The following is a 24,342-nucleotide window of genomic DNA, read 5'->3' as shown; positions in this document are numbered from 1 at the left end:
TACACATAATACCATTAAGTTCAAGCCATTTTTTAGCCCTTCCCAGGGGCTTTTCAATTACAGCTACATTTTTAAAGCGAGGAAACCAAGCTAAATGTCGTTCTCCAAATGATGCCATATCATTTGCAAATATCACAATAGGCTTTGTACTTTTTTATCCTTTTAAATAGATCAAACATCCTTCTTGCTTTGACATTCTCCCAGTTTGTGGCAGCAATCTTCAAACTGTTGACGACTTCACAGGTTCCTATCAACTCTAAATTCAGACTATTTTACTAATGTATTTATGCATTTTCCTTTTGGCTTCAATCCCCTAATGTGTTTAAACCCAGAAGAAGTTTCCGCCTATTACTAGGCAAAAGAACTTTGTGTCATCAACAAATCATTAATAAAACAGAAATGGTCCTTTTTCTGCTGCTTAACCACTTAAATTCTTGATGAAACTTTGCTTTTTAACTCTTTGTTATATATTTCCATCAAAGTTTTAGTGCTCTAAGTTTTTGATAATAAGGGTCACATATAAGAGGTTACATAAACACAATAGCCTAAATTCACAGTATATTCTTTGTTTCTGGATTTTTCACATTAAGTGTTAATGATTTTGCCCAATATTTTTAGTAAGCCAAAAACATTACCTTCATGTCAGTCTCCCTTGGAATGTGATCCTTAAAGTCTTCAATTGAACTTACAAGGAAAGGAATGTGGTAGGATAAGACCTAAGAGACAAACAAATATGCAACTAGAAAATTCTTTCAATAAAAATAATCTTAGACACTAACTTACTACTGGATTTACTCTACTTTGTCATGAGTTATTATTTTATGCGTATCAGATAGTTTAATCTATGAGAGACTTGGAAGCATAATACATTCAAAATTGAGCATAGCATTGACCAAGTGGACAAGCACTTTTAGACATTATTAAAGTTGAAAAACACATGCTGACACACTGTCAAAACTACCTTACAGATTCTAACATTGTCAGCAAAATGGTTTTGAACAGTACCCAATGAATTCTCTGTAAATGCCTATTTCATCTTGCAGAACTGGGAATCTTGGGTTCAATATGTTTCTGCATATACCCATTTTACCTACAAGGCAACTTATTTTAAGTTTGGTTTTATTTTTAAAACACAAGACACCTGAATGCTGAGACATTTAAATACAATGTTAAATTCATCTTAACATCATGCAGAATAAATTTAGTTATTTCTTACATCTCTAAGTGCTTCCTGTGCCAATGAGCGAAAAGACAAGATTACGCCAATAATGGTCATCCTCTTCAGAACACTGTCAACAGCTGAATTAGAAGAAAAATAGTGAACTAGAACAGCATTTCTTAAACTTGAAGTACTGACCCAAAATGGAGGTCACAAGGCTATTGTAAGGGGATCGCAAGATTACCTTTTTCCTTACTTTCAGAGCTGGGCAGCCGGATAGTGGTGGCTGCTGGCCGGGTACTCAGCTCTGCAGGCAGCAGCACAGAAGTAAGGGTGACAATACCATACCATGCCACCCCTGCTTCTGCACTGCTGCTAGTGGTGGCACTGCCTTCAGAGCTGGAGAGTCGAGGCTGCTGGCTGGGCACCCAGCTCTGAAGGCAAAGCTACCGCCAACAGCAGCACAGAAGTAAAGGTGGCATGGTATAGTTACTTAGCTCTGCAGGGATCCGGACTGATGTCAAGAAAGCTATGTCCAGCACCAAAAGGGAAAGGGGATCATCACACTGTGAAACATTTTCAAAGAGCGGCCCAGAAAAAAAAATGTAAGAACCCCTGAACTAGAATATATCCCAAGATTTACAAAACAAGCCTTTTCAAACATTCTACCACAAATTAATAGCAGCAGGAAAATATAGAAACAACTTTAAAGTATGTGACATTCGAACAAAGGCCAAAAAAAAATCACAACAACTAAAATATTCCTGACAATTGTTTTTTGTATGCAGCTGATATTTGTATTTGGGAATAAATGTATAAACTCCTGTTGACCACTTCAAAAGAATGAGCTTTTTACACACAGATGTCAATGTCTGGATGTAAACACTCCTCTCTGCATAGTTTACAATGTCTCCGTTTAATACTTACTTTTAAACACCCTTGTTTTTCTAAAGAATGCAGCAATATACCATGATGGAATCATATTTGAAACAGGTGCATCCACATAACACTTTTCAATTTCTGCCCTGCATGCATGTACTTCTACATGCCTGTACTCTGAAGAATTATATTTATGGCTATTAGAAGTGGACAACAAGATCTGTTTCATCCCAATGCATGACAGCCTCTATCCTTGGCAGAAAGGCATCCTATTTTTGCACACACCCCCACCCCAGCTTTTCATTGTTATATCCAAGTGTTTATGCACTAATTTACACTGAAATCTCATTTTGTTTATACATGAACAGACTGGATAAGTTTTTAAATTTAATCAGTTCACATACATTATGAGTAAACTCTAGTGAATGAAATGTATATTTCAATGTTCATGTATATTAAATTCAGAGAGGATAGTTTTCACAATGTTTTATTTATGCAGACAACTGCAGGGACAAAAAGAAAAAGAAAAACAATACTGTTAGTTACCCACATGATAATCTTTTGAAGAGTGCTGCCATCTGGTCTGGTTTGTCAAAGCTGGTCCTCATTTGTGTAAGCACGTCAACATTCTCCACCACAAGTTTCTAAAGAGAAGCAAGACCTCAGGTCAGCCGTAGATCTCAGCGTGTTAAAAAGATAGGTGCATGCTTTAGGACATTTCAATCTGGCAAGCAGGAAATCAAGCTCATGAAATCCAGATGTTCCGCTATATTTCTTCTGAAAGAACTACGGGATTATTCTGGTAAATCCTGATTGTACACCAAAGAGAGCTCTGAATGACCAAGAGAGGAAGAAAAACTGCTGATGGGAATGGAGTTTATATTTTCAGAAGTATGTGCAATTTCACAATCTTAGACTAAAACTTAACAAAATAAACCTTGTATAAATATAATTAGTATAAAGCATCTTTAACGCCAATAATATTCTTACTCATATCTCAATAGCTTTTTTCGTAAAGCAGCCTACTCCCTTGCTCTTTTCACTAGACGTATGCTTGGGTGACATTTGGATTGCAGTGAATTTAGGAAGCCTCCTTAACTGGAAAGCAGTGCTTTTCACAAATTTTGATTGCTTCACATTTTAGTATAAAACAAGAGAGGTTTTATTTTTTAAAATAATCTGGTCCTCATAAATTATTCAAACATTAAATATCCGCGCAGCTTTCCTAAGATTATTTTCTTTGACTCCAATCACAAAAACAGAGTATTAACGAAAAAGGAATAAGAAATTGTTTATTTAAATCCATGCAATTTAGTCTCAAGCAGTAAGTTAACTTTAAAAGAAAGCCAGAATTCTTCTGCATGTCAAACACAGTTTGGCTGAAACAATATGTAAAGGAAGTGTTTTTCTTTGATCCTTAAATAAACACACATGAGCTAGAGATTTCCACAGCAAGTATGTAAGTGTAATAATTATTCTCCAAATATATAAATTATAAGGGATTTGAAGGACTGTAAAGCTGCACAACCATAGCTATAAAGTTGAACCTGTTGGATCCAACAAGGAATGTTTTGTACCACCTGGTAAGGCATCTATGCTACCTCAAGTCCTCCAACCACAAGCAAGAAGTGGTTATTTTACTCTTATAAAAAGGGAAGCTACAGTACACGAATGATAATCCATTCAAATGTTTATCTTTAGAGATGAATTATTGTCTTGCATGTTAATTGAGCTTCTTACGGAGAGGCCACCCTTCATGTAGCTCTGCATACTACTAAGTGGAGGAAAGATTATGCCTACTTCTCTCTAGACATCACTCTCTAACTCTTTAAGAGTTCATTTGGTGCTTTATGCCTCTGAAAATACGCCCAATGCTGGAACATACATAAGGAAGATGGAAGAAGAAAACAGGACACACTTTGGATTGGAAGATAATAAGCAGTCTCAGAATAGCTAACATGGAATACAAGTGTCCTGTTGGAGCAGACTTCTGCCAGTACAGATCAGTTACTAAGTAGCAGTAAGCCACAGCCTAAAACATGAAGGAAAAAAATGATACCTCATTAACAGGAGTACATATAACTATAAAAACCTTGACTTTTCATCTGTACTCTAAAGAGAAGAGATGGACTCCATGATCCTACAACCAAAGCAGGCTCATGAAGAGATTACAAGTTGTATCCAAGCACATTTGGGGAAGGGGGATGTAAGGCTCAAGTAGTGACTTTTACAAACATCTTTACAAGAGGCCTTATAAGTCTTCAACAGATGTAGTAGACAGTGTGAAACATTAATTGGTAAGCATGGAAATTCAACAACAGATTAAAATAATAATGTGAACACAAACAATGAGACACAAATACCACAGTTTTACTATGTACCTGACAAAATTGTCACCCACCCCCAAACTACCTGGCAATGTTGTTGCACTGCGGACTTCAACTAGCACCAACGACTGGGTACTACAAACCTGAAGGTGTTTGTGAAGGTCATGCCCCCTATGCCCTCAGGCCTGCCTAGGGACTCTGGGTTCCCCTTCTCCACATTGAAGGCAGGAGAAACAACAGAAGGGAACCTACAAGCTGTGAGAGACTGAGGCATACTCCTTAACCATGCAATGCTGTGCCTAGGACCAATGTTCAAATAGCTGACAGGTTAGGGACCTCAAATGGACCCCTTATAATCTACCAACAGCATTGTAACCGCCGAAGTTTCGATAATTGGAATGTAAATCCCCTAAACCACCCTGGAGGTCTTTCAGACGGAAGGTGAAAACCCATACAGGTCGTTTTCCAATTCTGCCATCTGGGTAAAATCCCATAATTGGCAATCTGCCTACCCCTAGGCATCACAAGAGATTTAGTATCCCAATTCAAGGACAGGAAGGTTAAGTCTGAAACAGAGCTCAAAATGGCTACTCAGCTAGGCAACAAGCAGTAGCCACTTCAGTTCCTCAGGAACTAATATGTTGCCTACTTCACTGCTCATTGTAACTGCAATGGCTCCAATGGCCTGAGCCAGCATGAGATAACCTACCCTCCTCCCCAAACCATGCATCATGAAGAAGAGAAAAGAAAAGTACCCCCCACACACGCTGAAGTATAGTTTGAATTAGTGGCATCCCACCACACCAGGTGACACCCCAGGGGGCTCAACCAGTCATACACACTGTTTAGGGAAATGGGAAAGCTCGCAATATCTCTGCTTAACTTCGTATTTTCAAGGATATCATACACCCTGACAATTCAATGTCACTGAAATTCACTTAAATGAAGGAAAATGCATATGGGTGGGGGTGGAGAGACTGAATGTATATAGATGTGCACACATTTTAAAAGGGTCATGATATTCTAAAAGGATTTTTTCAAGAACAAATGTAACTGGAAAACAAGAATTCTCAAAGAATTTAAGCTGTTTGTTTTTAAAAACAGTAAGTCAGCATCCATCATCAGGCAGTATGTTCCAAATAAATGCAAACCCATCACTAACTGCAATGGGAAAAAAACTGAATGGGACTCAATATGGCTACTAACTTGGTACTAAGTCCATAGAGGGGACAATAACAAGAATAGCACAGATTTTATAGCCCACAGTCTATTTGCATAAACAGGCTACTGTCTGGCAAAAATACCGGAATAATCTTATTAGATATTTTAAAATGTTCACCTAACAATAGTTAGTATAAATACGTATTAAATGTACTTTTCCACTATTAGTGTTAATGTATGTCAATTTGGTTTCATATGTAGGAAACTCCTTGAATATCCACTTATAGTGTTAATTTCCATTCAACTTTTGCAAAGCACCACACTAGATTTATTGCCTTTGTATCAGTAGCAGATGCACCCTCCCTTTTTTATAGGTGCACTCCTCTTTCTCCTCTTTGCCTTGCTGGGGGGCGGAAGCCCCAACCACCCACAGCAGCACATCTGCCCTGGCACTGCAATCCTAACACTAATTGTGGAAGGGAGGGCCGGAGGAAGGAGAGTGTGCTGGAGAACAAAGCCCACCACATATTCACTCCTGCAGCACTGGGTGCTGTCCCAAAGGGTTGGACCTGGCTCCCTGCTCTAGGCATAATGACAAGGCGCACAGGATTGCAGTGCTGCTCAGGTTTGGCCTGGCAGCCTGCATGCCAGGTCACAACGCCAGGAGCGGGGAGCCAGGCCCAGACCCTTGGGACAGGTGCTACTACTGCAAGGGTTTCTGTGGATGCAATTACTCCCATGAATCCTGACAAAGCTGCCCCAGCTTTCTAAAGTAAAATGGTAATAGTAGGTCTAATTTTTTTTTAGAACAGAATCCTTCAAGTTATACTTGAGTACACTGTACTACTGGGTCTTAACGTTCAGTTGGAAAACACTGTAATAATGCAGTCCCAAAGCACTCAAACTATTCAAATCCCTGAGGACAACTTGAATTTGAACAGGTATTTCATCAACTTGAACAAAGCTCAGAGTCTATTTTAAAGGAAAACCATTCAAACTGGAAAGGATAATTTTGTCAAAAAATTGAAGAGCTAAAAATAGCAAAACAGAAAACAAAGCCTATTTGAAATTAAGTGCAATCAAAGTGAGCAAGATATGCTAATATAGTGGCAGATTCTTAATGTTAATTTAAAGGAAAGGGCTCTTAGAAATGAGGTGTTTTGGACGCAGTCCAACCATTGAGAGAATACGATACAGAGATACGCCCAAGTGTACTGTGTGTTCACAGATGACAGATACGAATGAGAAAAAAATACCCACATGTTTTCAGTTTTAGTGTGGTATGGTAATGCTCAGTGAATAACATGCAAAGCATAGCTCTTGAGCACTATAAATATAATGTGCATAGGGAAAAAAATCAAAATATAATTACCTTAAGTTCAGCAACCTGTGAGGAAATGTGCCACATAAGACTTTCACTTAAGAACTTCATGCCATATGGTCCCAGTAGTTCTGAGAGGGCCCTCATTTCTAAGAAAAAACAATTGTCTTTATGTTGACATTTATTTTGCAGTGATTTAACAACCATAACGTAGCAGTACCATTCTATCAAAGCAATCTCAAAACTGGATACAGAGTAAAGCTTAAGTTATAACAGTGGGGTAGTAAGTTCACCTACTGCATTTACTTACAACAAATCACATGTACATAGCCAGTAATTGTTTCAGCAAGAACAAGAAAAATATTGGTACTTTTTCCCCTGGGTAGCATAACACAAAAACAGCAAGGAGAGAACATGAGAAAGGCAAAATTCTTCTGTATAATACAATATTTCTCTCAAAACAGTACTGGTATTCCACAATCTCTCTAAAAGTCTTAGTCTCAAGCACATGAAAAACAGCCCTCACAAGGAATATCTAGAACCATGTCACAAAAAATTTACCTGATATGTCAGAGTATTCTTCAGCATTAAACGTCAACTCGTTTTCTGTGGGCAAGTTCACAAATGCCTTCATTGCTGGGAAATATGCTATATGCCCATTGCTGACTTGCCTTAGCAAGGTTTCCAAATACCTTAGCAGGAAAAAAAAAATTTAATGTAAAAATATTAGTTCAATGAGAATTATACCATGCTACTCATAACATTAAAAAAGTTTCATTGGTCTGCGAGGGTGAAATTCATCGTTGTGGAGGACAGTAAAGGTCTATACACCACTTAAGTTCCATTTCAATGGTTTAACTGTGCACAGACCTTGTCTTGCCCTCTGCAGCAAGAAGAATTTCACCGTCAGTAAGTTTTTGGACTCTTTTTTGAACAGCTATTGGTAGAAACAGTAAATCTGTCTTGTTTGAAACTTGCAAATTTGCAAGTGTTCATGCCATACACAATTCTAATTTCCTGATGCAGGCTATTCAGTTTAATTAGATTTTAAGTGTATTTAAACGTAAAACAAATTGCTCACAATAGATGTTAATACGTTAAGTTCTTACCAATTTGTGTACAGACTGGTAATAGTTGGCTCCCCGTGACTATCCAAATGCTGGGTTTGCTGAAGAAGAACATTGTTAAATACTCTTGTTATGTCAATCTGCACATAATTTTCTATTGACTGGAGTACTGTCATGTAGGCTCTTACACTCGTTAACAGCTCTGAAGGTTTTGCAATCTCTTGTGTTGCTTGATTATACATAGTCATTCCAACAATTGACCTTTTAAAGAGAAAAGAGTTACCTTTGTACATTAATGAAGTTAAGCAGCAGTTAATTCTTCCTGGTTGTATAAAGGATTGGGTATTCAAACTTTTAGACAAATATCTCAGTGAGATTTAAAACATGATAGCAGCACTTTTCAAAAAGAGAAATCAGCAGGAATACTGACTCATAATCCATGTTCTCAGATAAAATTGCATGGGAATTCTTAACACAAACACTTAGTGAATACAATGAAGACACCCAGGGAAGTATGGTCTACAATCAAGTGAATGACCCATGAACTAGAAGATTCGAACTACAAGCAATTTGGTCAAGAAAACACTCCCAAAATACATTTGCATGAGAGAAACTAGCTGTAATTATCTACCACAAACACATACTTGGGCTTAAAAGGAAACACCAGCCAGTTAATCTATAACCATTTTCAGGAGCACCAGCTTGTGATCTAATTTACAATGCACTGCAAAACAAAGACAACCGAGCATATCAAGAACATACAATTTAATTTCCTGAATCAAAACATAATGTATTATGTTAGAAATGGAGTCCTAGTAAATAATCTAGTCCATTTTGTGCAAGTGCAGTACTCTTCTCAAGACTAGAACATATCTATAATTAGTCTGTCAAATCTATTTTTAATTGTCTTCTTTAATGGATCTTCTACTACTTTTCTTGGAAAATTATTACCGCATCTCACTGTTAGGAAGTTTTTCCTGATATTCATTTTTAAAAATGGATTAAAAGATACCACTTCTACATAAGGAAGTGTCAGCCTACTGGGCTCCCTTCAACCGTGTTAGCATTCACTATTTTAGTGCTAAGAATTTGTCAGTGGTGTCATGGAGTGTGGGGGAGACAAGGCCCTGCACCCCTGGCTTCCTGCAATTCATCATGACTCTCAGCCAGCCAGGAAAACAGAAGGTTTATTTAGACAACAGGAACATGGTCCAAGACAGGTCTTGCAGGTACAAACAACAGGACTCCTCAGTTAGGTCCATCTTGGGGGGCAGGGAGGCCAGAGCCCCATCTGGGCTCCCCTCCATTTCCCCAGCCAGTTCCAAACTGAAACTCCCTCCAGCCATCTCACTCAGCCTCCCACTGGATTCTCCCTCACCCTTTGTCCAGTTTCCCAGGCTGAGGTGTCACCTGACCTCCAACCCCCATCCTGGTTCTCATGTTAGGTGCTCAGGTATCCTCCCTCAAGGAAAGTCTCCCATCCCCAATGCAGACAGTCCCAGAAAAACTCCCTTGCAACCTTCCCAGGGCAATACTCCCCATCCAGTATTCAAAGAACACATTTAGAACATTCCCAGTTCGTCACATCTGAACTCTGCATAAGCATTTCTTGGTTATACAATTTTAGCCACAAAAGTGATTTTTATTTCCTACTAAAATGTCTGAAAAAACACACGACACTTAAATAGTGCCTTCCATCCGTAAATCTCAGAGTGCTTTATATAAGCCAAGTAATCACTACTAAGGAAACAATTCTGCCTCGGATTCTGTGAGTTCTTCTGGGGCAGGTCTGCAGCAGCTGTCATCCCAGGGTTTTCAGAAGCGCAGCTGGTAAGGGAGGGGAGGAGAAGGGGGGAGCACACCAGAATGGACTGTAAATTCATGGGCTTTTGTGAATTTTTGTTTATTGCCTGCAACCTGACCCTGATTTTTTACTAAAAACACCTGTGACAGAAACTTAATCTTAATCATTAGCCCTAATTTACAGGCAGGAAAACTGTAGTAAAACTTGATTTGCCCAAATTCACACAATATGTTAACAATACTAGGCATGAACCATGTATCAGACTGATTCAGAGACCCATGCTGAATCCTCTAGAGGACAACTGCGTGCTTAGACTCTGATCCTGAAAGATGCTGAGTGTTCTCCACTCCTATTTACTTTAGTGGGCATAAAATGTGCTCAGTACCTCAAAGAACTAGGCTTTTATACAGTAAATAGGGTCAAAGAGCTTGAAAAGTAATTCAGTATTTTGATAATCATTTTGGGCTCAAAGATTATAATTACACACTCAAGTTTGTGCTCATAGTGATACACATTATGACGGCAAGACAAGAAGAGCTGGACATGAAATGACTGTTTTAGCAGAACTGAAGTTTGTTTAAAATCCAATGCAATTTTGTTTGTTTTGAAGCAAGTGACATTCATTGTTGAAACATTTTACTATTTATTTTTACAAGTTTGCCTCTGATGCCATCTTTATTTTTTAAAACTATTTCAGGAAGTGCTACATTACAAAATAAAGCTGGCATAGAAATATAAGCAATAATTCAATCACAAAAAGAAATATACAGGCTTAAAGTAGTAAAACCTAACATGTTTACATAGGATAGGAGATCAACCCTTTGAATAAAGATAAACTGCAGAACTCTGGAAGAAATACCACTTAACATCAGAAATAAAAAAAAAATTAAGACATTGCAGTCTCTGAATAGCAAATCCCATTCCTAGTTTGAGTACCCCCTCAAAACCATCCCTCAGCATTTTTGTGGACTTGTTACCCACCCATAAGGCAAAAAATAAAATTACAGAGAGCACTGTGGTTTAGGGACTTAAACCCAGGACTTCATGAAAAGTCAATTTTTACCCTTTTTATGTCACCAACACTTCTCAGTGTATCAAGAGAACATTCTAGACAAAAGTCTAGATCATGTCCTGATCACTAGAGACAGGGTCAACCAGAGGAGGGGGCAAGTGGGGAAATTTGTCCCGGGAGCCCTGGCCTGGGTCTTCGGCAGCATTATGGCGGCAGGGGGTCCTTCAGTGCTGCCGAAGACCCGGACCATGGCCGGGTGAGTACAAGCGCCGCAGCTCTTCCGCTTTGTCCCAGACCCCCTGAATCCTCTGGGTGGCCCTGACTAGAGACCCTCTAAAACCTTGTGAAATACAGAAGATATAGTTCGAATCTCTACCAAAGCTGACTGTCAGCATGATAAACAGGGATGGCTTTTACAATGAGAAATTCTCACAAGCGGTTGAAATTTACCTTTCACTGCACCCACTTACTACAGGGAAAAGTCAAACCAAGAACTCACCTAGTAGTGCATCAAGTAACCATTACACCAGCCCACAGCACTGTTTATTTTAAAGCAAATATGTTAAAAAGTTTCCTTTTAGGTTTCTTGCCAGGTCCTGAGTTCATATTTCTAAGTCCCCCCTCCAAACACTGACAAAATCCAACACCGGAAACAAGGTTCAGCACTGCAGGGATGTGGCAATGTGAAGAGAATCTCTGTACAATTAGGATTTGTAGTCATGGACTCCTATGAAGAATATGGAACTAGGTACTCAGAATCTGGGAGGTATGTAGAAGAAATTTATTTTCAAATATTTTGTTTTAAATATAATTTCAATTTAAAAAATGTTGTATGCCTACATATTTATTCTAATTAATCTGCAATCTTGGTTCTTAGAATTTGCTATTTTAAAGCTTTGCAGTTCATCTTTAGAAACAGTCTTGTGAAATAGATACACACTGTATTTTTTAATGTTAGAACAAAAAATGATTATTTTCCTTGGTTAAGTAAAAATTTAATTTTGCAGTCTCTTACTTGGTAAAACGGATTTCCAGGTGAGATGTTAAGTATTCCCTTGGGGTAAATGTATGTTCCCAGACAACCATGTTTGGTACGTAATTGATTGAGAAGCAGAGTTCGGAAAGTGCAGTGTGCAGTTTGTCCAGGCTTAAAAAAAATTGACACACAAATTACATAAGAAATTACAAACTATTTCAAAGAAACACAAGCACACATTATTATTGGGGAGTGTTGGCTGACAATGTTTATGTAAGTAAGATCAACTAGTTCTGTCCTTTAAAAACAAGTTAGCAGTGTGCAGTAATCATATGAGGAGGCTTTTCACACCTAGTTAGTTAATTTAAAATCGGATTTTGGGAGAAAACTGGCTAATGCAGGATGCTACGGTTGTGTGTTACTCTATACTGTGCAGAAGAGAAGAAAGACTGTTGCACAGTTCACCAAAATGAAAAACTTCTTTAGGGGGTTGCTTAACTTATGTTTTGTAATCCAACAATCACTTCAAGGAACTACATGTCGTAACCTCTGAAAGTTATTAAAAAATTCTTAAGATTAAAACTAACTAATTCCACAAATTCTAAGTAAGCCTTCTCTCTCAACCACTCCACTTATGCTAGCCATCTGATGCAGCATTGCTGACTGTGGCAGCAAGCTTTCCTTCACAAAGTGCACACACATACTCAGCATTTTCAACCATAATGGTAAGCACTATTACAGTGGTTTTTGTACTGGTGACCTTTTCACATAGCAAGCTTCTGAGTGTGACCCCTCTAATAAATACTTTAAAAAGTGTTTTTAATTTAACACCATTATAAATGCTGGAGGCAAAGTGGGGTTTGGGATGGAGGCTGACAGCTTGTGACTTCCCATGTAATAACCTCGCGACCCTCTGAGGGGTCCTGACTCCCAGTCTGAGAACCCCTGCACTACTACGTCCTTTCTATCATTTCCCCTCATCCTGGTGTTTTTGTCCCCTTTACCATATGCACTCTTCTCCTGCTGTGTTCCTATCACATTGCTTTTCTAATAGTTTTCAACCCCTCATGGCAGCTGCTATTCAGAGAAGCTTCGGTGACAGATGGTGCAAAGGATGGAAGGAGACCAACAATCTTGTAGGCATCTCAGCTCACTTTATTTAGCGCTTCATCAAATCAGATGGTAGTTTGGTGGCAGTGTGCAACTGACACTGCTCTCCTGCCCCACAGGCTAGCCAAAATTCTGAGTGGGGCAGAACCACCAGGTGGGATTGTGCTGCCCAGGAGAGAGAATGCTGAAGGGGTAGATTAAAGGATGTGTAAACCCCACCTTCTCCACACAGCCAATGGGGGAGGGAGGAGAGAGACAGACCTCCACCACTTTATTTACATGGCTGTAAATTTACTCAAAAGATAAAATGAAAATTCCATTATTACTGGTCCTAAAATTAACCATGTAAATCAACACAAAGAAAATATCCATGTTTAAACAAAAGGATTGGGGAGAATGCAGGAGGAGGGGGAAGAAATAGCAAGAGAATGTGCTTACTTGGTCACCACCAATCTGTTTTTCCTCATGCTTTCTACTCCCGGTTTCTCCCTCTCCGGTTCCCCTTTCTTTCCAGTCTGTTTTTTTGACTTTTTGTTCACTGCTTGACTGATTGTTTTGGCACAATGCTTTGGCAGCAGCTAGAAGAGGATGGAAAAAAATCTTAGCCACTATTAGATTGAAAATCAAGTTATGGTTCAGGTGGAGTATTCATCACAAAGAAATCCACACTGTACATGTTTAGGAAAGTTCTCCACCCCATCCTCATTCACTTTCAAGATATGCCCAAAAGGAAAACTGATTAGGAATACAGCTATGAAAATGATCTCAGAGTGTCTGAACACTTAGAGAAATAAATAGAAGAGAATAAATGCCAGGGAGTAATCTGATAATATATATATAAAAAAACTGTGTGTATTTATATAAAGAGGTGGGAAAATAGCTTGTATTAGTTCGCTAGCATTTCTGGAAAAAAAATTCAAGTCGAGTCAAACAAAATGAAAATTAAAAAATGAATCAGAAAGTCAGAAAAAATTCATTTCTGGTGAACAAAATATTTTGTTGGGCCTGGGCCAGATTCACAAAACAGCCAAAGGAGGAAATGGTGATGGTGGTGCCACGTCCCTTATAATGTACAGCCCGGTGCTTAGGGCACTTACCCAGGGTATAGGAGATACCCACATTACCCCTCACTCACTTCTGCCTAGAGAAGGACTCTGAAGTTGGGTCTCCCACCTTCCAGGAGAGTGAGTTTAAGTCCCAGAAAAAAGTATGTTTTGGCTATCAAATTCATGAATAGTTTCAGGTCAACCTAAGCTGTGCTTTTCAGCGAATAAATTATTAGTCAAAAAAATGTCACCCAGCTCTATTTGTATATAGATGTGCACACAACCACAAGTTTCTTGATGGGCTCTGTAAATTTTTCAGATGTATTATGAACTATTAACCCATGTTAAATAAACAGCAGATAGTACACACACACACACACATATATATACAATGAAGTGAATTTTCAAAACACTTAGCACAGGACTGTGAAAAATTTTAGGTTGTAACCAACCTGTAATATAGCATAATCTTATTCCTAGTAGATTTCAACACTAAAGATCAGATATTTGCTTTTCATGTTCCCCAACACCACCAAAACCCTCTTCAGCAAAGTGCCAACCTTATCTTTCCCACATAAGGCATCTCTTCCTAACCAAATCTTTGACCAAATCTCTTCTCTCTTCCTATACATCTTAAATATAGCCCTTCAGAATTACTTGCCAAATTCTGATCCTCACAATCTTAAAGCACCTTCCTTCCCCAAATCAACAAAGCAACAGTCTGACAACTCTTCCATACCTAAACCTGTCCCTGATCTTGACACCCCTAAGTCCATATTATATACAAAACTTGCAATATTGGTCTCTAGTCTGGTGAATTACTCAAAGCTTAAACTGCTATCCATTCAAAGATGTGTTGTCAGTCAAGTTTTTGGAAATAAAGGCATGACGTGGTTTTAGTGTCAAGTATGCCATTATTCCTGTTCTTAATGGTGATTTTTTAAACAAATCTTCCTTCTCATTACTCATTGCCTCCTAAACCTCCACCGTCTCTGCAAGTTCTGCTATTCACATTTTTTCTTTTTCTCCACCACCACAATGAAGAAAGACCACACAACTGCCTTTTAACCAACACCAATCCTATTGTGACAGCATAAGTCCTCTTTCTGCATAAAATACAGTTTATAAATAGGGCCCTACCAAATTCACTGCCGTGAAAAATGCATCACAGACCGTGAAATCTGCTCCTGTGTGTACTTTTACCCTATTCTATACAGACTTCATGGGGGAAGATCAGCATTTCTCAAATGGGGGTCCCGACCCAAAAGGGGGTCACAAGGTTATTGTAGGGGGGGTTATGATATTGCCACCTTTACTTCTGCACTGCCTTCAGAGCTGGGTGGCTGGAAAGCGGTGGCTGCTGGCTAAGTGCCCAGCTCTGAAGGTAGTACCTTGCCAGTAGCAGCACAGAAGTAAGGGTGGCAATACCCTGCCATGACATCCTTATTTCTGCATGCTACCTTCAGAGCTGGGCAGCCAGACATTGGCGGTTGCTGGCCAAGGGCCCAGTTCTGAAAGCAGCAGTGCAAAAGTAAGGGTAGCAATACCATACCATGCCATCCTTACTTCTGTGCTGCTGGTTGCAGCGCTGCCTTCAGAGCTGGGCTCCCGGCCAGGAGCTGCTGCTCTCTGGATGCCTTGCTCTGAAAGCAGTGCCACTGCCACCAGCAGCGCAGTAATAAGAGTGGCAATACTGTGACACCCCCCCCCACACAATAACCTTGCAACGCCCCCCCACAACCCCGTTTTCGGGCAGGACCCCTACAGTTACAACACTGTGAAATTTCAGACTTAAATATACGAAATCATGAAATGTAAAATTTTTTAAATTCTATGGCTGTGAAACTGACCAAAATGGACTGTGAATTTGGTAGGGCTTAATTCAATACTTAAGCATAAATCATAGCTTAAAAATTAATGGTGGATAATATTTATTTTAAATCCAACATTTACAGTGTACGTGGAATTGAACTAAAAGCTTCTCAGAACTGTCTCAACTGAATACAACATATTTCTAACAAAAAATTAATTCTCACCTGGTCACTCAGCGTACACTGTTCTGTGCAAATATCTGTGATAAGATTTCGAGCCTGCTTAGCCATTTCATCCAAAAACATGTTACACAAGGAAAGACTGCGATCTCCAATGTGATGTCGCTATCAAAACAGAAAATAGAAAAAAAATGGTTTTCCAAATTTCTGCCAATCCTATAATATACCCGTAACAAGTCTATGTACTGCAAATAGGGGAGTTAAGACAAAATTCCTGGTCTTTTAGCTCCAAAAATAAAACTTCCATCATTTGAGCTAAGGGGAGATATTCCCTAGCTGCTGCAATAGTAACATAACCCTTATTGTCTTCTCACCAGTTAGCCAATAGAGGGCAGTGACTCCCATGTATGCACACATACCACCAGTATATTACATACGGCTCTACTACGAAAGAGTTATTTTGAGTGTGGCTAATAAAGGATACCAGTCAAAGAAAAATTCTCCATATCTTCTTTCCCTCATCCACCACAAAAAAACAAACAAAAAACCCAATCAAGTTAAAGAAAGTGTTTTTATGCAGCTAATTTAAATGTTAGCACCTCCTTAACCGAGAGGCTGGATATTACAAACCAAAACACAAAAATCTCAAACATTTTCAAAGGGCATGCAAAAACATGAAAAAATTGAGTAACTTCTTGGAATTGTTCTCTTCTTTTGCATTTTATTACTTTTCGTTCACATCCAAGAGTAAAGAGTTTTTATTTTATTTTATTTTAAGCATTTTCAGTACTGTGCAAATCACTAGAATAATCAATGATTGGTGGGAAACAACTCATGTCTGGTTGTTTGAGCTGAAAAATAAACCAGGAGTAGCTGACATATAAGATATACTGGAAGAAAAAAAGTATGTGACAAGCTTTACTCCAATACTTCCTGTGGTAAACAGATTATGCTCTCTGAATTATCAATGCTATTGAAGCCAGGAGAGAAGGCACCCAATTAAAATACTCTGTGACTATTTATTTAAAATATAGCCATAGTTTAAATGGGGCTAGGTCACACATGTTTACAGACAAACATGCACAAAAACATACCTCTGAAGTAGGTCAACTGTGACTAGGGAGCACTATAAAACGTATTTAAACTGTCTAATCCCCAATATTTGTTAAAAACAAATGAAAATTCCAGCATGGGCAATGATGGATCCAATACTTATCTGAGATATCACATGTTCAGAGCTTAAAGTTCCTGTCAACATCCAGGCATGCAGAAACACATGTAATTCACTGATATTTCTTCCCAGATACATACACCATTCCTCAATAGTTGCTGAACACTGTCAAAGCCAGCGAGACATGGGCTACCAGCATTGCCAATGCCAGTGGAACTGCACTGCTAACAGTGGGTATTTTTTGGGAAAATTCCCAAAGTGTAGAGTAAACTTTAATTTAAATGCTCCTGCCCCTCCTTCATACATCAAAGCAGCACATATGCCCCCTCCTCTCATTACTTTTGCAGATCATCTTTAAATGATTAGCCTCAGAATCACTGCAGTCTAGTGGATTAGTCAAGGATATGCACATCATAAGTCCGTTGTCCTTATATTTCTGGCACAGATTAGCTGGGTATGCTTGAGAAAGTCACTTGGTTTCCCTCATCTGTAATATGTGGATAATGATATTAATCTACTTTACAAATATTTAGTTAGGCCTCTGAACACCATTGTAAAGTTAACAATGTCAGTCACAAGAGAGATAAGAAGAACTCGGGTGTTCTGGGTTCCCAGACCTGTGCTTATTATGCTAGATCATGTGACCTGTTGGGATGCTGGGGAAGTAGGGAGTGAACAACCATCACCACAGCACTTGGTAGGCCTGGTGAACGTCTACAGTCTGTACAAGTTTGGAGTGCACTAAAGTACTGCATAGTGGCTTCAACATTTGAAACAGCTGTATATTAAAACAGAAAGATAAACCTACTGCGCTTGTACATCCCAAACACACATTTTAAACCACAGATCAAACAAAATCTTACTGCACATCTAAAGAAACTTACAATATTCACAACTTTAAAACTAGTAAACCAATTCACACGTCTCCCTAGGCTTCAGAGCCCAAACCACAACATTTACACAACTATTTTTAGCACTGTAGCAATACTCCAAGTCTGTAGACCCCCAGCTCTCAGCCTCACTGCCATGGGATCCTGCTTGCTGTGTAGATGTACTCTTAGTTTCACTCAAGACAGTTTCACTCAAGACAGTTTCACTCAAGACACTGAACAGATCCACCATGCAGCTCTGCTGTCTGCAGCTTGCGGGATTTAGCATATCTGGTTTTTGCTCAGCACAGCTCTAGCATTATGCCTCAATGAAAACCCTTCTTTCACTAGTCATGTTTACTTTTTAACACTTACACTACCATTCATTATACAGTATAATAAAGATTAATTTTTCAACTTGGTAATTGTGACCAAAATACACAATTAATGCACTAAATTCAAGCTGTGTGTTAGCTGTAGCAACATTTTCTCGCTACAGCTAAATTTACAACTACTACTGTAGAGTAGACAGCAACTGAATCTCTTCGCTGTTCCTATAAATTGTTCTGAAAGACACTTCTTGTCTTGAATGGAAATTTTCCTGGAAACTTTTCTGTGGTTCTCCAATGTAAATAAAGTTTGCAGCTGTTTAAAGCTGAGTGAAAAGAGGAAAGAACGGTATAGATATACTGGGAGAAGGAGTTTAATGTTGAAATAAGGGAAATCCAAGCCATGCATATTTCAATAAATCTCTTTTATTCATTTAAGTGTTTTCAGATTAGTTCTGAGCAGTACTAAGGAATACTTCTACTGGCCCCAAACAAAGAGGGACAGATTCATCCCTGGTGTAATTCCAAAGTCAATGAAATTATATCAAGTGTATTGAAGGATATATTTCATTAAAGCATGAAAATGTAAACAATTCTGTGGGAATAATCCTTGCTTTTCTTTATCATTCTACCCAAAGGTAGGTCACAGTGTAATGAATACTTGCATAATACTATAGTTCAGAGTCAGTGCCTTACAAATATTGTTCAGATAAACTGTTATAATTTATAACATAAGGCACAGATATCAGCTTGTTGTTTCCTTTTTCATTATATGGATACAAGTTTTTAAATGTTTACAAACCATTTATAAGAACAGTCTTTACATTTTAAATGCACATATGGCACCAATTAGCATCCATAACCAGATACAATTGATATATAATGCAGGAACCAAACCGATTAACCTACTCACTTCAGTCCATTCCCCTTACCACAAACCAAAACAAAATATTTTTAGATGAATACTTAACTTTAAATATTTTATTTTACCAAAACTTAAGTTATTTAAAAGAACTTTACAGAAGCTGATAGGACAATGTAGTGAAGAGATCTCAGTATTACTCAAAACTCCACCATTAACCCAATGAATAGCACAAGGAAAGTCATTTAACCCCCGCGCCTTAGTTTCCTTTTAGTTGAGATGGTAATAATAATGCTTATATATCTTGGTAAAGGAGGGCTAATATAACTGCTAATTATTAATAAACCAACATGTGATCAACATCAGTAATATTCCGCTTTATTCCCATTCAGTCTGAATTTCTGTAAACTAACAACGGTATTCCAGATGCATCATTTCGGTGATGCATCTGTGCGGTGTACTTTAAGTGTTATTTAGCTGCAAATATTTTAAACAATGCAGTATAGGTAATTAAAATCTCACAAGAATATCCGCATGAAGTATTTTGAAATTACCTCTTCTGGACACAGCTCATGGGTGCAACTCATAAAGTGGGTGCAAAGCAGCGGGAATGCAATTGAATACCTCGACTGAGAAGGTAGCTCCAAACACTGCTGAAACATCTTCTCAAAAGCACGACTATAAAAACTGTTTAGAAATGGAAGTTAAAATTTAATATTAATGTAATCTAATAGTTACCTTTCAGCAAACAAATATTGTAAACACTGCCAGAGGCTGTAATGTGGTCTTCATTTACTCAGATTAACTGTAATCATTAGAGTTAGACTTCTAACAAAACATAGTTCATCTGCCAGGTAAGAGTGTGTGCGCATGCACACACAGACACCAGAAATGTCACTGCAAGGCTTTACAGCTATGTACACCTCTACCCCGATAAAACGCAGTCCTCGGAAGACTAAAAAATCTCATCACATTATAGGTGAGACCAGGTTATATCAAACTTGCTTTGGCCCCCCCCGTTCCTTGTTCCATGACTCCCCTCCCTAATCACCCCCAGGGCTGGGAGGTGGCAGAGTGAACTGGGCTGGGGCCGCATCGCTCCACTTCCTGCCGCCGGTGAGTCCGGGGGGCATCTTTGCCCCAACCTCCTCACACTCACCAGCGGTGGGAAGTGGAGCAGCCCAGCCCCAGCCAGATCCACACTGCCAGCTCCCAGCCATGGCGCTCCACTTCCCACTGGGCAGGTGAGTGCAGGACCTTTCCCCAGCCATCCCCCAGTGATGCGGCTAAGGCCCAGGCAAGGAAAGCGGAGCGGGCTGAGGCCACGTCGCTCTGCTTCCCGCCGCAAGTGAGCGCAGAGAGGTTGGGGAAAGGATGCTCCTGTACTCACCTGTGGCAGGAAGCGGAGCGCTGCAGCTGGGAGCTGGCAGAGTGGAGCGGGCTGGGGCCGGGTTGCTCCGCTTCCACCGCTGCAGGTGAGTGCGGGGGGGATCCCTTTCCCCAAGCCCTCTTCCCTGAGCGACACGGCTGGAGCCGGCGCGAGAGAAGCAGAACAGGCTGCTCCCAGCCCCCCGCTAATCCCCGGAGCCACTCTGGGACTGTGAGGCCCCCAAAAGTGCACTCCCACAGCTCCTGCCCCCGCAGACTCTGGGGAGGGGGCTCTGACCACCCCGGAGACCCTCTGCCCCTTATCAAACCCCTCGGCCTGGCCTGGCCCGGCACCCTTAACATGCCGCTCAGAGTAGTGTGTCAGCGCTTTACCGCCTTGTATGAGAACCCACCATATATCAGGTCGCGTTATATCAGGGTAGAAGTGTATTCAGTCTGTACTTCTCAGCTATGAAATACTGCATGATTTTTAATGAACCAAACAGCTTTTTTTTTTTTGTTCTGAGATGTACAACCCTACATTTGGCCATAGTGGTTTGAGCATTGGCCTACTAAACCCAGCGTTGTGAGTTCAATCCTTGAGGGGGCCACTTAGGGATCTGGGGCAAAAATTGGTCCTGCTAGTGAAGGTAGGGGGATGACCTTTCGAGGTCCTTTCCATTTCTAGGAGACTGGTATATCTCCAATTATTTTTTTATTACATATTACTTGCTTATGCCCAGTTTACAAAGCATTCGAGATCACTCTGTATCAGTGACTTCTCTTCGTTTACCATTCCCCACATGTCATCTGAAAAATTTATCTGTAGTGATTTTATGTCTTCTCCCAGGTCATAGACAAAAATATGAAATAGTGCCAGGGCAAGATGCGATTCCTGAGACACTCCATTAGGAAACACCCTGTTCAATGATTCCCTGTTTTAATTACATTCTGAGACCTATCAGGCTAGCCATTTTTAATCCATTTAAATGTGCCATGTTGATTTTGTGATCAAGCATAGTACTCTCTTACATCATATCCCTCAAAATGCTGTAATTTTCCCCACTGTCCGTAGAATCAACTAAAAATTATTTTATTTCCAGAGAGATTCTTGTTTAGTTTTTATTGTCCCATTAATGTAGGCTTGTCCCATCAAATAAAATGTCCCTGTTAACAGAGTGATTCAGAAGTGCATAATATTAACCTAATTTGGTCCTCAAGGCATTAAACTAACAAAAGGGAATGGTGAAAAGAGTTTAGCACAAAATTTCTAGATGTCAAGAGCAAAATTAAGCAAGGCATATGAAAAGAAGAAATTCTATACACCAATGCTAGGAGTTTTGGTAATAAACTAAAAACTGTTCAAATATGAGCATAAAGTCAATCTAGTTAATTACTGAAACCTGGCAGAAAGATTTGCAAGACTGGAATGTTAAAAATAAATTGTTATAAACTATTTAAGGACTAACTGGGCAAAAGAGAAGGGGAATATAGCATTGTCTGTTACTGGTGCTAGCTAGATTTAAGCTAATACAAGTATGCCTACTCATGTTACAATCACATCTCCACTTGCAGTGAAGACATACTCTCAAGGAGCTCACTCTAGTTTATCAAAGATAATATTAAAGGATGACTTGATCAAAGTCTATAAGTACTTAAATAGGGAATGGAAATTTGGTAACAGAGGGTTTTTCAAGCTAGCCAACAAAGGTACAAGATCTAATGGCTGACTGTTGAAGCTGGACAAATTCAGACTAGAAACAAAACACGCATTTTTAGTAGTGAAGGTAGTTAACCAATGGAACAACTTGCCACTGGTTGTACTGGATTCTCCATTGCTGGATATTTTAAAATCTGGAGTAGATTTTCTCAAACATATGCTCTAGTTCAAGCACAACTATTGGGCCTGAAGCAGAGATTAATTCATAGAAGTTCTATGGCCTGTGTTATGCAGGTCAGACTAGAAAATGACTTATGGTTCCTTTCACTCCTAAAATCTATAAAGCATTTCTAATGTAACTTTTGCTATTGAATCAAAATTTTACTTCAACTTCAGTGCTAATTCTAGGCACTTTGGCTTTTGGGGGGGGGGGGGAGATACAAAAATAAATACTGAACATAGCTATTGCTAATTAATACTCTGTGAATAAAAGAATTGCTGAATGATGTGCAAGGTTTGAAGCACCAGTTCAAATCCAAGTTCTGGACACCTGATAAAATGTATTCTTTACCAGGCACTTGACTCCAGGCTGATTTTATAGCAGAGAAAACATGCCTTGTTTTCCCCTTCTCTTGAACATCACCCCCTAGATTTGCTCCAGTTAGCTCCCAATGGACCTGGAGGGTAAAACTGAGTCCTGAAGTTGAAACTGTTAAGGCAGGAATAAAAGTGATTTACAGTCTTCTATTTGGCTCCCATAATGCAGAAGCAAGGACTGTTTCTCAGTTAAAATAGGGTGAAATATAATTTACAATCTGTAGCTGGTGAAAAGCCTTTTTCCAACTTACATATACTACTGTTCTGAACAAAGGATTTTGTTTTTAAATACTATAAAGTATTATGGGGTTAAATACAGCTTACTTTGGGAGGAGAGGGTATTTTTATTTTAGCTGACACAGACTGATGAATTTTATATAGTTTAATATATTTATTAGCCAGGATCCTTATGATAAATGTACTGCAAATGTATAAATAAGTAAATAAAAAATAGCATTATTGCCTGCTTATCAGCTTTGTTTGAGAAACTTACGTGTTGAAGGGCAAACTCCATATCAGCTAGGCAAATGATGGATAATCACGGAGACTGCTGTTGTCCTTTGAATGAAATTAAAGCATATGCCTACTATATGGATTTTCAATGAGGAACACAAACACACACAAAATCACTGCTGGAGAAAGTTACTGTAAACAGAAAATCAGGAACTATCATCCACTCTCCCATTGCTGGATCTTCCTAGATGATATGCTGTTTAAAAACTGCACATGTAAGAGGCTTAAAGTAACCAAAGTTATAAAGAGAAAGCTTCTAGAGCCAAATTAATGACATACCAAAATATAGAAAGGTCTGATGTTTCCACCAACATCTCCACCAAGGAATCTACCATTTTTGTGTGGAATATAATTGTATTCATCATCTTTCCAAGTTCTCTGTGGTCTGCAAGACTAAGTGAAGCCTTAGACACACTGGTGTAGGCCTGTAAGAACATAATAGAATAAGGACAATAGTTTAGTAATATTAAGATTCTTATATTTACAATTAACTCAATCAGAGTTAATGTGGATATGTAGTTGCATATAAGTTATTAATGCTTCTTTAAACTTCTCTTCAGCCCAGTGTAATTTTAAAGAGTGTTTGAACCATGTATATGACCTATGCTTTTAAAAAATATCAAAGCTTGGAGTAAACACCTGTCTTCATCCTCCGCCCCATTTTTTTTAAAATTTAGAACCCACAACACTTTACAATCAAACTTCCATATTAAGGTGTTGCCATGATTTCCTGTTTGAAGGTATGGTATGACAGGAACACTGGCGTAAGTTTCTGGACAAAAGCAGTACTCTCACAGCAGAGGATAGAGTGTTCCCACATAGCCACTGCTAAGATACTTTTGGCTACAAGATGGTATCCCTCTACTTCTCCGCCTCTTCCCTTAACAAATCAGATTTTTTGGAAAGGAGAGTCTAGACTGTGAGAAGATATCAAGTTGCACAGAAAAAAGAGCATGGGCCAAGAAGTATGGAAGCAGGGTGTGCATAGAAACCAAGAGTGAATTGGAGTGCATAGGTATTTTTGGGGGACCGGGGGGAAGGAATGGGTAAGGTTCGGCAGGGTAGAGATCAAGTGCAGGGGGCTCAGTGGGGAAAGGTAGAGTGTGTGGGGGGGTGGGGT

The 24,342-nt window shown here is 39.2% G+C and overlaps 1 protein-coding gene across 4 annotated transcripts in view; it reads right to left on the bottom strand.

Annotated features, from left to right (window-relative positions):
• NCKAP1 (NCK associated protein 1) overlaps nucleotides 1-24,342 on the bottom strand; it is a 114,275-nt gene that overhangs the window by 17,502 nt on the left and 72,431 nt on the right. For all 4 annotated transcript variants that reach the window (XM_032783792.2, XM_032783790.2, XM_032783789.2 and 1 more), the window contains 11 exons: nucleotides 23,502-23,647; nucleotides 19,639-19,771; nucleotides 15,899-16,018; nucleotides 13,255-13,394; nucleotides 11,746-11,877; nucleotides 7,957-8,175; nucleotides 7,409-7,539; nucleotides 6,899-6,996; nucleotides 2,589-2,682; nucleotides 1,217-1,299; nucleotides 636-716 (listed from right to left, as the gene is read on the bottom strand). In XM_032783792.2, coding sequence (XP_032639683.1) covers nucleotides 636-716; nucleotides 1,217-1,299; nucleotides 2,589-2,682; nucleotides 6,899-6,996; nucleotides 7,409-7,539; nucleotides 7,957-8,175; nucleotides 11,746-11,877; nucleotides 13,255-13,394; nucleotides 15,899-16,018; nucleotides 19,639-19,771; nucleotides 23,502-23,647 — 1,377 coding nt within the window. The remainder of the gene's footprint in view (nucleotides 1-635; nucleotides 717-1,216; nucleotides 1,300-2,588; nucleotides 2,683-6,898; nucleotides 6,997-7,408; nucleotides 7,540-7,956; nucleotides 8,176-11,745; nucleotides 11,878-13,254; nucleotides 13,395-15,898; nucleotides 16,019-19,638; nucleotides 19,772-23,501; nucleotides 23,648-24,342) is intronic.

This window comes from Chelonoidis abingdonii, chromosome 10, assembly GCF_003597395.2.
Source record: "Chelonoidis abingdonii isolate Lonesome George chromosome 10, CheloAbing_2.0, whole genome shotgun sequence".
In the NCBI taxonomy this organism is placed as follows: domain Eukaryota; kingdom Metazoa; phylum Chordata; order Testudines; family Testudinidae; genus Chelonoidis; species Chelonoidis abingdonii.
This window is presented reverse-complemented; position numbering and strand designations above follow the sequence as displayed.